The 13,122-nt window shown below is 37.8% G+C and overlaps 1 protein-coding gene across 2 annotated transcripts in view; it reads left to right on the top strand.

The window, feature by feature from the left end:
* The window catches only part of fibcd1b (fibrinogen C domain containing 1b), a 65,163-nt gene that overhangs the window by 21,055 nt on the left and 30,986 nt on the right, over positions 1-13,122 (top strand). For both annotated transcript variants that reach the window (XM_077738121.1, XM_077738120.1), the window contains 3 exons: positions 1,748-2,227; positions 7,304-7,463; positions 10,529-10,665. In XM_077738121.1, coding sequence (XP_077594247.1) covers positions 1,748-2,227; positions 7,304-7,463; positions 10,529-10,665 — 777 coding nt within the window. The remainder of the gene's footprint in view (positions 1-1,747; positions 2,228-7,303; positions 7,464-10,528; positions 10,666-13,122) is intronic.

Genomic DNA, 13,122 nt, shown 5'->3' with positions numbered 1-13,122 from the left:
AGGGTCAGTGCTTTTATTGTGTAGGTCTGGAAAGTGATTCAATCTGACTTGGGGTTGTAGAAGGAATTAAATTTCTACGCTGAGGTAAACCGCCATTAGTTTAGTCAAATGGAAAAATAGTTTATTGCAGATGAGGATTTGACCTTGCATCACTTTTTTTTCATATGTATAATTTGTGTGGCTCATTTGTTAGTTTCCTGCATGAGCCAATTGATTTTCTTCACATTAAAGAAACCATAAAGCTCTCCCGTCGTTACGCATTTACCCTTAGCTGTCTATTAGTTTGCTTCCCTACGCCTGGGCAGCTCATTTGCATATTAATAAGCCCGCACTGTCTGGCGCACACGTTTTTTGCACATACAAAAACATAAACCAAACAAAGTACGTTGTACTCCTCATTCATCCTCCGGTGTGGACTGAACAATAATAAGAAATCATCCGCTGATTCATTTTGGCTTCGCTTGTAATCACGGCTTTAACGTTTTCTCGTGTCCGTGTCTCAGACTCGGTGAATGGACAATTTAGCCCTAGTCGTAAAAGGCCATATCTGTGGCTATTTTACGGTCTTCTTAATGGCCTCTAAAAGACTGTCTGCCTTTTTCTGTGGATGTTTACGTAATGTCATTTGAGATGCGTATACGGCACGCCACGATTTTACGCTGGGATTTTATATCATTTACGACTTATGTCATGCCTGAGGTGCTTGTGTACCTCGTGCTTGTGGTGTCAAAGTGGTGGCCCGGGGGCCAAATTTGGCCCGCTGCATCTTTTTTTGTGGCCTGGGAAAGTAAATGATGAGTGCTGACTTTCTGTTTTAGGATCAAATTAAGATGAAGAGTATAGATGTATATTAATTTCCCTGATTTTCCCACTTTTAAATCAATAATTGTACTTTTTAACCATTTTTTTATTTCAGTTTTTAGTTCAAAAATAATTTGGTAAATTCTAAAAGTATATTAAAAATATTTAGGGCTTTTAATCCAGTTATTTTAATCTATTTATGATAAAAAATGTTGAGAATCATTTTGTTAAATCTAAAAATATATATATAAAAAGCTAAAATAAACATTGTTTTAGTACTATAATTAACTAAATATTCAAGGCTTTTAATCCAGTTCTTTTAATCCATTTATAACAATTAAAAAAATCTAAATATTACATCTAAAATTGTCCGGCCCACGTGAAGTCAAGTTGACATTAAAGCAGCCTGCGTACCAACCTGAGTCTGGCAACCCTGTCATAGAAGGATTGACAATATTAACACGGTTGGGTGGATTTTTTAGACTAGATGTTCACACCTTTATTTTGAGTTTGGGTTAGGCTTGCAATATTTTAAGAAGGGTTGGATTTTCACACTTGAGATCGAGTTTTGACAAGGTCTCAAGTGGAGTCTTTCAAATATGAAGGGTGGACTTTTGGGTCGCCATTACATTTTACAGCAGCAGACCACAAAAACAAGGTTAGGTTTTAATACAAAGGATTTCCAAATGGGGATTGTGTGTCCATCTTGTATTAGGCTTTCAAGAAAAAAAGGTTAGGATTTCAAGATTAGGATTTCAAACTGAGGCTAAGGTTTTACACAAAGATTAGTCTTTTTACCAAAGATTACCTTTTTAAGTTGGCTTCAAATCAGGTTAATAGGTTTTACACAGGGAAGATCCAAAGGTGTTGGGAAAAACCTGGTAGTATTTCTCATTGGAAGTTCAAAAAATCTTTACATTGTGACCCCATTTTTGCTTTTTTCCAGAGGATGAGCTGCAGCTACCTCCTGTGTACCATCCTACTCTTTGTAGCCGTCCTATTGGCCGTCACGGTGACAGGCACCATCCTATTCATGAACCACAACCGGCCGCCACCCATGTCGGACGGCGTGCCGCACATCTCCACCAACCCAGACGAGGCTAACGCCCTAGTGACGGTGGAACGGGGAGACGGTTCCCGCGTCAACATCTTCATCGACCCCAACTGCCCCGACTATAGCGGTAACTTTTTGCGCCTGGAGGGCGTGCAGACCTCGCTGCTCCACTCCCTCACCGACCACGACGCCGACCTCAAGTCGGTCAAAGGTCAGGACCGCGCACTGCTCGTCAGTCTGGCGGAGGAAGTAGCCAAGCTGTCCGCCCACGCGGGACAACTCAAGATGGACTACGAGGCCCTACGCCGGGGTCAAGGGGGCCTGGGGCAAGACCTCAACACCCTGCAGTCGGAGCAAGCACGCCTTATACAGGTAGGAACTAGAAACTACACCAGGGGTGGGCTAACTTTGCGGTCCGGGGGGCCACATTGACTTTAAAAATTTGACGGGTCAGCACAAGATTTGATACATATAAAAAAGTGCATCCGTTAACAGTACATATGAAACATAAACAGAAACAAAGGACTAAAGTATTAACATACTCATCACTCATCATTAAAGTAAAAAGTTTAAAGTACAAAGTAAAGTGAAAAGGAATGTATTAAGAAATCAATTTCTTCTAACAAATGTCATTCATTGACACTGCGCCTTATAATGCGCTGCGCCTTGTAGTTGTGAGAATACTTTACTCAAAGCAACATACATCATATTAATTATCAAATACCTGATACTACCCCTAATATATAAAGGATTTGGTGCATAAATAGCTATACCCACTTATATGAAATATGCTTGACAGACAGTGAACCATTATTTTACTTTTAAATATTATAGTATATGCAGTACCACTGCAGAAAAATGACTTGTAAGCAGAATTCCAGCAAATAGGAGATTCTGCCTGCATTTCAGAGTCAGAGTGCAATTTTTAGGAGTATACGCGAGCATATTTTAAATTAGAAAGTCTTATTTTTTTCTACATTTGAGTGATAGGTTTTAGTCAATGGAAATTTAAATACATAATTTTATGGAGTAGGTAAAACTGAGTTTTTTAAAGATCTTTGTACCCTTTATTTTGAAGATTACCTCATGATAATGTGCATAGAAGTATACATATAAATACTTTTTTAGTTGGACTCATCCATTGAGAGTATACACTTGACAGGGTAAGTATCTAGTTAAAAACTCTGTTATACATAATACATGCCTTATGTGCCACTGCCATTGCTATGATATCACCAACATAAAATACTTTTACACAGTGAACATACAACTTGAAAGCAAATGCAAACAAATAATGGACGCACATTGAGTCCTGCCCTAAAACCTTTGGAAGCTCATTAGTCTACTCAAATCTTCCTACCTCTCATTTTATTTACTCACTTTCTTGACAGCCATGTCAGATTCATGCTCAATTACTCAGCTACACCAGGATTGTGACTTGAATCTTAAAGAGTAGCACACCAACTGTTTGGCACACTGATTTAATGGCGGCTCGGCCAATTCTACCTCTGGTTTTCGGTCAATGCGAAGCCAGGCACCAACCGTCCACCAAAGCTAAACGAACCCCCCCTACCCACGTTCGCCAACACGTCCGGACAATACCCGATGATTGATGGCGTCTACGGGCCGGTGGGGTGCACGGCCGGCGCTTCCGCCGCCCCCCACCCACCCGTCTGTGATCTATAGGCCACCTGTGGCCGGGATTGCGATGCGGTCAGTGACGCACGGCTTCCGCCGTTGCCAGCCGTGAGCAATGACTCACTTGTGTGTTGTAAAGAGCCCCCCTCGGACCACCGCTATCTTTCTTTCCTTCTCCAACAGCGACCGATTGCGCGAAAATAAAACACACTGAGGAATTCTATACCACTACAATTTACACAGACGCAGAAATAGATATAAACATACACACACTAAAATATCAACCTTGTCGCCCATGCCAAATTAATGTTTTTTTCAGTTTTTTGTTCAAGTTTTATATTGAATTGATTCACTGGAGAAATTGTATTTAATTGCAACACAGCTGGGTAATCTTTTTCATTACATTGTGTTTTGATAATAGCATTTTAGGTGACTAGTTTGAAGTTGGGGTTGTATTTATGGCAGGATGGTTTATACTTTTTAGCCTAAAGAATAACTTTTAGATGAATAACCCACATGTATTGAATACAGATGAAATTTTCCCATTTGGATACACAAATATGACTTTTTTTTGGGTCATAACAACTGAGAATTTTACAACTCTGTCTTTGACATTGGCGGTAGTTTGAGTCATTGTGTTAGGAAAATCCCAAAATGCATTGAAATAACCAGAAATGGAAACAAGGTTGGATTTGCTCTGTGTAAAAATTAGATCTGATCTGTTTTAAGCTTTTGATTCAGGGTTCAAACAAGGGTCACACATTTAGGATTTTAACTTATTGGCTATTATTGACGACCAAAATGTGAAGGTTTGAGACCAACAAAGTTAAGTTTAAGTTTTGAGTGAACGATCTAGCCTTGGTTAGTTTTAAAATAGAACATTTTAATGCTGTTGACATTGCTTAGTTTCAAATCTCGGCATCCGATAGATCTCAATGACCTTTTACCCAGATTTCTAAAGGTTTTTTGTCTTTTTTTTGCATTGAGTGGAGAGCTTGGAGTCATTGGTCGGGGCTCCATTGATCCCACTTGAAAACAAGCTCCTCTCTTTGCTATCTTTCCTGCTCTTCAAGCCAGCATCAAACAACAGAAAATTAGGCTTTGACAGGCGGCCCAATAGAAACGTCAACGAGCAACCCAGCTCAGCGGGACATCTGCGGAATATTAACATCACCGGTGACTCGCGCGACTTTGGCTTGGAGATGTTGATGGCTCCTGACACCAGGTCCTTTGAGGAGACGTAATGAGAAAGAAAAGCTTGTCGCTGCGGCGCAATTAACTTTGAAAGCTCCACCAGATAACCGCGGATAATGATAATTGGATCATTGGTGGATAACCATCAAAGTCATGTCGGTGATTCAATCCCAGGTCAATTAAGTAAATGGCCAGCTGGGAAGATTTAGAACCAAATATACTCGCAGTATGCACCCAATTTTTGCAACATATAATACTTAAGAAATTTAAATAATGTTTCCGTTATGACTGCCAAACTCTTTTGCGGTTGACTTATTTTGATTGGATCGTTATAGGCCTAAAAATTAGTTGTTTTACAAAACAATGGTTTTATTTTTGCAACAAATATAATAATTTACCAACATATCTCATGTTTATTCTCCGATGTTTTGCTTAAGATATGAAACATCAATTTAATACATACTTGCAGAACTTTGAAACTTACTATACCTGTTGTAGAATGTTGCAAAATGTACTGTATTTTCACAACTATAAGGCACACTGGATTATAAGGCGCCCTGTCTATTTTGTAGTAAATTTAAGAGTTAAAATACATACAGTTATCCCACTAAATCGCAACTCATTACTAATTCATCTGATTTTACTGGAAAATTTTAAACCGTAAGAAAAATCCCGTTTCTTGCCGATTTTCGTTCTTCATTTTTAACAATATTTGGTCATACTCATATTTTTTTTACCACTGTGCGGACCCAGTACCCCAAACATACGCTTCCATTTAGCACTGATAATGAGCGTTTAATGGCTTGATAATGACTGAATCTGCTGACTTACTCCGGCAGGCAGTGTGAAGGGTGTCTAACGAGAGCTAATTACATCAGCGTCCTAATTGATGGGCCGGCGCTACGCACTTAATGATCAAGGCCCGAGAAGTCTTCGCCATGACGCTGACGTGCCCACAGCCATTGGACATGCAGACGTACCCCCCCCCCCCGACACTCTTGGGTTTAGATTGTTGCGAGATTATACATTTATTTTGGCTGACAATTTGCCTTCAATTATCACGTTCTAATAACATAATGGTTTGATTTATTTAATAAGGGGACAGCACATATTAAGGAACATATTATATTCATGTTAATGAATATTATGTAAGATTGTAGCCAAAGGCTATTTTCCTTCTTTATTCCCTTGTGTAGGTTGAAGATAAATGATGACACATACTAGACACATACATATGTAACACAGTTTTACACATTGTTGTCTCGTAATTTAGTTTTTTTTTAACAGCCAGGCTTTAAGATGATTGGCCAAGAAGTTTAGAGACTTATGTTAATTGGTATTGAGTTCCAGGTATAAATAGAGAAGGTGCTTTGGGTAATTTAGCATTTTTAAGGGAACTACACAGTCACCTCTAGAGCCAGCCTTGTTAATGTATTGTACAAAATATTGTATTGGAGGAGGAGCTTAGTCTTGGTTATTTATCGTATTTTTAATCTGTCCTTTTAAGGTTTCAAGTCAGATGCTCTAATCCCATTGTTCAAAGCCTAAAATGTTTCATTGGCGATTGAGGTCAGGTGACCATGGTACCTCAGGTGTGTGAATGAACCTGCCAACGTCAACACAATGGGACGAAGTTAGGCCAAACACCTGGTGAAACGGGGACACTGGCCAACTGAGGCAGCAAGTACAAACGAATCCGCAACACAGGCAGGGGTTGCCTTTGCGCCCGGGTGGGGAGATGCATCCATCACTAGGCGTCCATTGGGGCCGTCGTGGCCTTTTGTGCTTGTCTTTACGTCGGTTTCTCCTCCCTGGACTCTAAATATGTCGTTTATTTTTGTCAAGTGTTAACGCTATTTCCAATTCTCAACTGAAATGCAAAACATCTGTCCCGAGCACCTCATAAGGTCTCAGGGTTAGGATTTCATACACTGGTTGTAAGTAGGATGATGTTTTTACTCATTCCTAAATGTCACTAGGCAGAAAACGATGTTTGACAGTTTTTGTACAAAGTAGCATGATTTTACAGTTTTAAACAAGCATCAGGAATTTTAAATCTGAATTTTTTAGCCTATATTCTGACTTGTCTTTGTTTTATAACAATTCATCATTTTTAGCCAGATTTAGATTGCCAAATGATGGCTGTTTTTTTTCTAAATTTTCCCATTTCAAAGTCACCTCCACCGTCCTTGACAAGGCACTCAAGGATACAGCGACTAATTATCTGTTAGTGGTGAAAAATTAATGATTCAATCTTAGCCGGCGGACAAACGGGTCAAGCTTCTCCAACAAAAACCATTGTTGGCAATGTCATGATGTTTTAAATGAGTTCATAACATAGTAGTAATTAACATCCTTAGAAGAAACAAACACCAACAAACCTTATTGTGAAATAATGATGATACCAAAGACAATTTAGTCTGTTATTACCAAGCAATTTACTGACATTAAGAAGCCTTTCAGACTGTTCAAGGAGGACATTTACTTAATGTGTTAATTTGTCACCAAGTATTTACTAAAAAAACTGCCAAATAACTGCTCCTATCCAAAAAAAAATCATCAAAACCCCCTCCCTAACCAGCCCAGTTTTAATGCTTTATTTTCTCTTACCCACAGCTGCTGTCAGACAGCCAAGTAAACATGGTGAAGGTGGTCAACTCAGTGAGCGATGCCCTCAACGCCATGCAAAAGGAGAATGTGGGCCTTAAAGCACGTACCAAGGCTGATCTGCAGAGAGCGCCGGTCAGGGGCGCTCGCTTCAAAGGCTGTGCCAACGGTAAGGCTTGCATTTTGTCCTGAAATGAGCAAAATGCCTCTGGGAGAAGAAATGCTGTCCCCTTCTCCCCCCCACTCGCATCTTCATTAGATTTACCCGACAAAGCATGTACAATCCGAGTCGATATGAGTGCGTTTTTACTGTTTACTCTTACGCGACAGAGCAGAAACTCGGACTATGACTCACGTTTTTTTGCCCTCCGGAGGGTTTATAACGTCATTTCATTTTCTAATGTATAGTTATAGAAGTTATATTTTGGATTTCTGGCATGTTCCAGCTATTGAAACGCACCTGCAAAGGCTAAATTTTAAGGGAAGAGAGATAAGGTTTAAGCAATATTTATTAAATTGGTAATTTTTCGAATTTTTATTGCGTTTTGGTGCTTAACAACGAACCTTGGCCAACGGAAACGGCCCTTTCCTCCCCTTATTATTAATTGCAATTGTAAAAACTGGTCAGACATCTTTGTTTTTTAGCATTTATTAGTGTGAAGACTAAGTCTGATCTAGTTTCATTTTTTTGTCATGTTTTGGGATAGTTTTGCGTCCAAAATATGGCCCGATGTAATGTTAAAGTCACTTTGCTGTCATATTTCATAACACCTCTAAACACACACCGCAGAAAAACTATAATGGCCGGGTGGGAAAATATCTGTAAGCGCTGTTTTTCTTGGCGAAACTTTTGTTCAAATACAATACGAGAAAGCTCCATTACAGCTATGTGCTCCTTGTGTCGTCAGCCCAACGTCGAAACGCCGCGCCTGACAACGTCAGCGCCGGCGTGACCGCTAGCGCCGGGGTCCTGTCAGGGAAGATCTCATAAAGCCGGCCGCTTCTCATTATTTTCGACAAAAAGCCCGCCGGCGGCAGGTGTCCTGTTGGCTCAGCTGTCTGTCAGGGCTCGTAGGTCATCTATCAAACGCAGCAGCAGCCTTTTCTCGTACTCTTCTTCGGAACGGGTCATGCATGCTCAATGAATTTGGGAGATTGCCATGAAATATTTATCGGAATTTCAAATGTAGGCTAGGGATGTCGCCGATCATGTGATCGAAAATTGGGACTCATATCGTCTTTTTTAAAGAATCTAAACACAATAAGGTATTGATTTACTGTCCTTTTAATATTAACTGATTGGCTGGTGTCCTTATAGATATCTGACCATTGTATTTTTTATTAAATAAAAGGTTTATTGATACAAATCTGAATATTTAACTACCAATTGCACCAATTTGCAGCCTTAATTTCTAATGCACATTTTCCAAGGTATTTGAACTGTACTCTGTATTGGGTGCATAAAACATAGATAAAGATAAAGCCATGTTTTTTTTAGGGCAATTTATATAGCTCAAAATAAATCAGGCTTCTTTCACCGTTAATAATATATCATTATTTTTTTAGACCTCCCTATGTCATGTGTTAAAGTGGATGAGACTTGTTTCTTGATTGGCTGCGAATTGTTTAGGTTTGTCCTTATAGCCACTTAGTAAAATGATACACTATATATTGTGTAAATATTCATGAATCACTCTTGACAAATTTGATCACAGCCAAACAGCCAAAAAAAGATTAATCTAACCATTAATGAAGTCATTGTTTTACCTCCCCAAAGGAATATAGGTTTCCATTTGTCGTATGTGAAAACTAATTAGACGCTCTCTGCAAAAAAACCCCAACAAAACCAAACAAAAAAACGTGACTTGATTCATCACCGTGATTATGTTCTTACTCGTCTCACAGGACCATCTTTGATGGCTTTGGTTTGGCGGAAATTAGGTTTTCCTGTGACATATTCGGTTTTTAAAGGCGAGCCAGATGGACAGCTTAGTTTTTACGCTAATGGCCAATAGAAAGACATGTTTGGCGGTGCTTGTGGCGAAGATTGTCAATGCTTATTATGTTGGGATGCCGGAAAACCTTTTGGGAGAACCCGGTTTGGACGAACAGACGTTTTGATGAATGGAGACAAATGCTGGGTGGATTATGGGTAGATGTAAAATGACAGAATGGTGGATTGATGAGTAACAGGATTGAATTTATGACTCTTGGGGAACTAAATGTACCGATAAGTGACAGTTAATAACGATTTAATGAGTTGACCAATCTCATATTCATTCTTTGGACAACAATATGATATTTGCCTATATCATAGTCTATGATAATTTGCGTCAATGTGAGCACAATTGAGACAATCGATCGATTACTTGTCGTAATCGGCAGTATAATAAAAAAAAAACAGGTCCGTTGTTGACATTTTCAATGCATTTGAAAGTACTTAAACATGTCGACATGAATCATTTGTCTTTTTACGCATTCTAAACACGCTGACTGGAGTCTGAGAAGTGTTTACATCAACTCAGCACGACGGGAATAAAGACAAGCAGGCATAAATCAAACGTGACCTTTTTCACCCAGCGTGAAAAAGTTTGTGCTGTGTCAGCATCTTTCCTGCCTCGCTGGAAGAGGAGAAACAGAGATTACATCAACAAAAAGAGATATTCCAATACTTAAATACTAGTTGTACTATCATATATATTATAATCTTACATATACAACATGTTCATTAACATGAATATGTGCTGTCCCTCAAATTTAAGCTATTTATTTATAGTATATTTAACATTTTGTATATATTATTTATAACTCTTTGCATCATATTACCTATGTTTTAGACCTCCCATTGTCGGTATTGGTGTGCCACTCAACAGGGGTGTGTTATTACTCCAGGTATTTGTATATTAAGGTCCAAAATCCCTAATTTTTTTGTGAAAATGTTTGAAAAAGCAACATAATAAAGTAAAAGGAAAAGTTTAGATTTTTGACTTGACAGTGATCCAGTAAAAAATTAGAAAGCGACATACTAAAGTCAGAGGATTAGTTTAGATCTTTGACTTTACAGTGATCCAGTAAAAAATGGGAAAAGCAACATACTAAGGCCAGAATAAGAGTTTAGATTTTTGACTTTACAGTGATCCAGTAAAAAATTAGCTGGCTTATTACAAGAGGAATTCATTTTGGTCATTTGAGTCATGAATGTTGATTTTTTTTCCTAATCTTTTCTTTCGGTAGGCTCACGCCCACGTGATTGCAGCGATTTGTACACCAGCGGCCAACGAGAAGATGGCATCTACTCGGTGTTTCCCATCCATCACCCAACCGGTTTTCAGGTCTACTGCGACATGACTACAGATGGAGGCGGCTGGACGGTAAGTTAGTCCAAAAAACTAAATATTGGCTCAGGTTTTTTATCCGTGTTACTTTTCCTCTGATGCATAATTGGCTATGTAAAACAAAAACAAAATAATGAAGTGGATAAAACAAAAAAAGCTGGAGGAAGACCAGTATGAAGTTGGAATGTCATAAAATGTTTTTTTTTTTTTGCTGTTGCCGTTAGGTAAACAAAACTAACTTAAGACAACTCTAAAGCTTTTATTCCATGTCCCAATTTTAAATATTCATTTTTTTCTGCTCATTACCACGTTAGGAAAACTGGCGTGGAATTCTATCACGTGTCACTTTGCGGTTTTTATACTCTTGTTTTAACTCGGCCATCTTTGAAATATATAATGCATACATTGTGTTATTTATAATGCTTGGTTTTAGTGAGCTATATTTAAAGTATATCTTTTTTTAACTCAATTTTATAACACAACTTTTTAGTAATGAAGCATTTTTTAATTTTTTGGTACTACTTTTGGGAGGTTTTTATTGTAAAAGTACTTTTTGACTCGTATTGTTTTTTTTTTAAATTATTTTATGGCGTTTTAATGTTTTTTTTGCAGTATTTCTGCAAATCATTTTTCCAATGTGAGTTACAGATTTTTATTCAAGCATTAATTTAGTAATGAAGCATTTTTAAATTTTTTGGTACTACTTTTTGGAGGTTTTCATTGTAAAAGTACTTTTTGACTCTCGTTTTTGTGTTTTTTCAATTATTTTATGATATTTTAATGTTTTTGCAGTATTTCTGCAACTCTCAAACGTCCATCATTTTCCTAATGTGATTTACAGATATTAATTCAAGCATAAATTTAGTAATGAAGCATTTTTAAATTTTTTGGTACTACTTTTGGGAGGTTTTCTTTGTAAAAGTACTTTTTGACTCGTTTTTTTCATTACTTTATGACGTTTTAATGTTTTTTTGCACTATTTCTGCAACTCTCAAACGTCCATCATTTTTCCAATGTAAGTTCATTCAAGTATAATTTCATTCCAAGTACCATATTTTCTTGCAAATTCAATTCACACGTTAAAATGGTCATTAAAAAATCTGGGGCATCCTTATCCGCTACTTTGGAGGCGAACAAACATTGACACAGCGGCGCTTTTTCAAGATATATTCGTAAACGCGTTTTTAATGTATTTGACCATCTCCGACACAAACACACACGCAGTCACTTTGACAAACGTGGAAAAAAAAAGGCGGCACACTCCTTTGGGACATTTATTTCTGTTCCGAAAGTAAAATGTCCTGGAGGGAGTAGGATGCCAAGACTTTTCCAATGTAATGTTGACTCGAAGCGACATCTTTAAGTGTTTTCTTTTGCAATTTTTGCATCTGCCCAAAAACGCAAATCAAAACTGCGTGTAATTTTTTATTTTTTTTCTCTTTCCTCGCCCTGAACTTTATAAAAAATAATTGGTTTCTTTCATGTGTGCCCGCTAGTGCGTGAAAATGGACTGTGCGCTTAAAGGGAATAAAGGCAAGCACTATGTTTATATTTTAATAAACCTAATATGCACTTTTTTTTCGTACTGCCATTTGGAAGATATTTGAAGAGCTCTTTGGAATGAAGCATTTATTTTTTATTATATTTTTTAGGTTTAAATTTGTCTGATCATTTCAAGCACCAAATTAACACAATTTAAATAAATCAGACTTTTTGGTCTATACTAGATAGTTTAATCCTATTTATATTTTTAGCATATGTCATAAGTTTTAATGTAATTTGAACAAGTTTGCGTTAAAAATATCCTATTTGTATTTTTACCATGTCTTAATTTTTAATGTAATTTGAACAGGTTTGCGTTAAAAAATATCCTATTTCAAGCTATTTTAGGGTCAAAAATTAAAATAAAATACTTAACTTAAGCCCTTAACTCTGATTAGTCATTAAAATGAACAAAAATTATCACTTTTCATTCAAAATAACTATGGAATCCACATTGGAGATGATTATTTTTACTCCTTATATCTTCCTATATCTTAATTTGATCAAATTACATTAAAACACCCCCAATAAATTACAGATAAATGGACAAGACACCTTGTTATTGATGTCCACCATTGACAAAGATTGACAAACTGTCACCATTACCTCAACTGAGACGTGACCATTTATTGCCTGCCCTCTATTGACCAATTGTTGGGTCTATAAATAGGTCAACATCTGCAAAGCAAATTTCCACCATCGTCCTCCTTTAAAAAACGATGACTCACGACATTTAATTTTATTTCCCCCTCCCTTCCCGCAAGCTACCCGCCTGCACCTCAAATTTGCCAGGCGGGCAAGGTCGTGGCTTCCCAATCATCAAATAAAGCGATCCTGTCAGAGTGACAGCTTGCTGAGCACAGCGCGACGGAACGTGGCGGTGTAGCCGTCACTCATTTCCCGCCTCTTTGTATCCAGGCAAAAAAGAAATAAATCAAACTACTCTACGGC

This window comes from Stigmatopora nigra, chromosome 17 (assembly GCF_051989575.1).
Source record: "Stigmatopora nigra isolate UIUO_SnigA chromosome 17, RoL_Snig_1.1, whole genome shotgun sequence".
NCBI classification, from domain to species: Eukaryota; Metazoa; Chordata; class Actinopteri; order Syngnathiformes; family Syngnathidae; genus Stigmatopora; species Stigmatopora nigra.
This window is presented reverse-complemented; position numbering and strand designations above follow the sequence as displayed.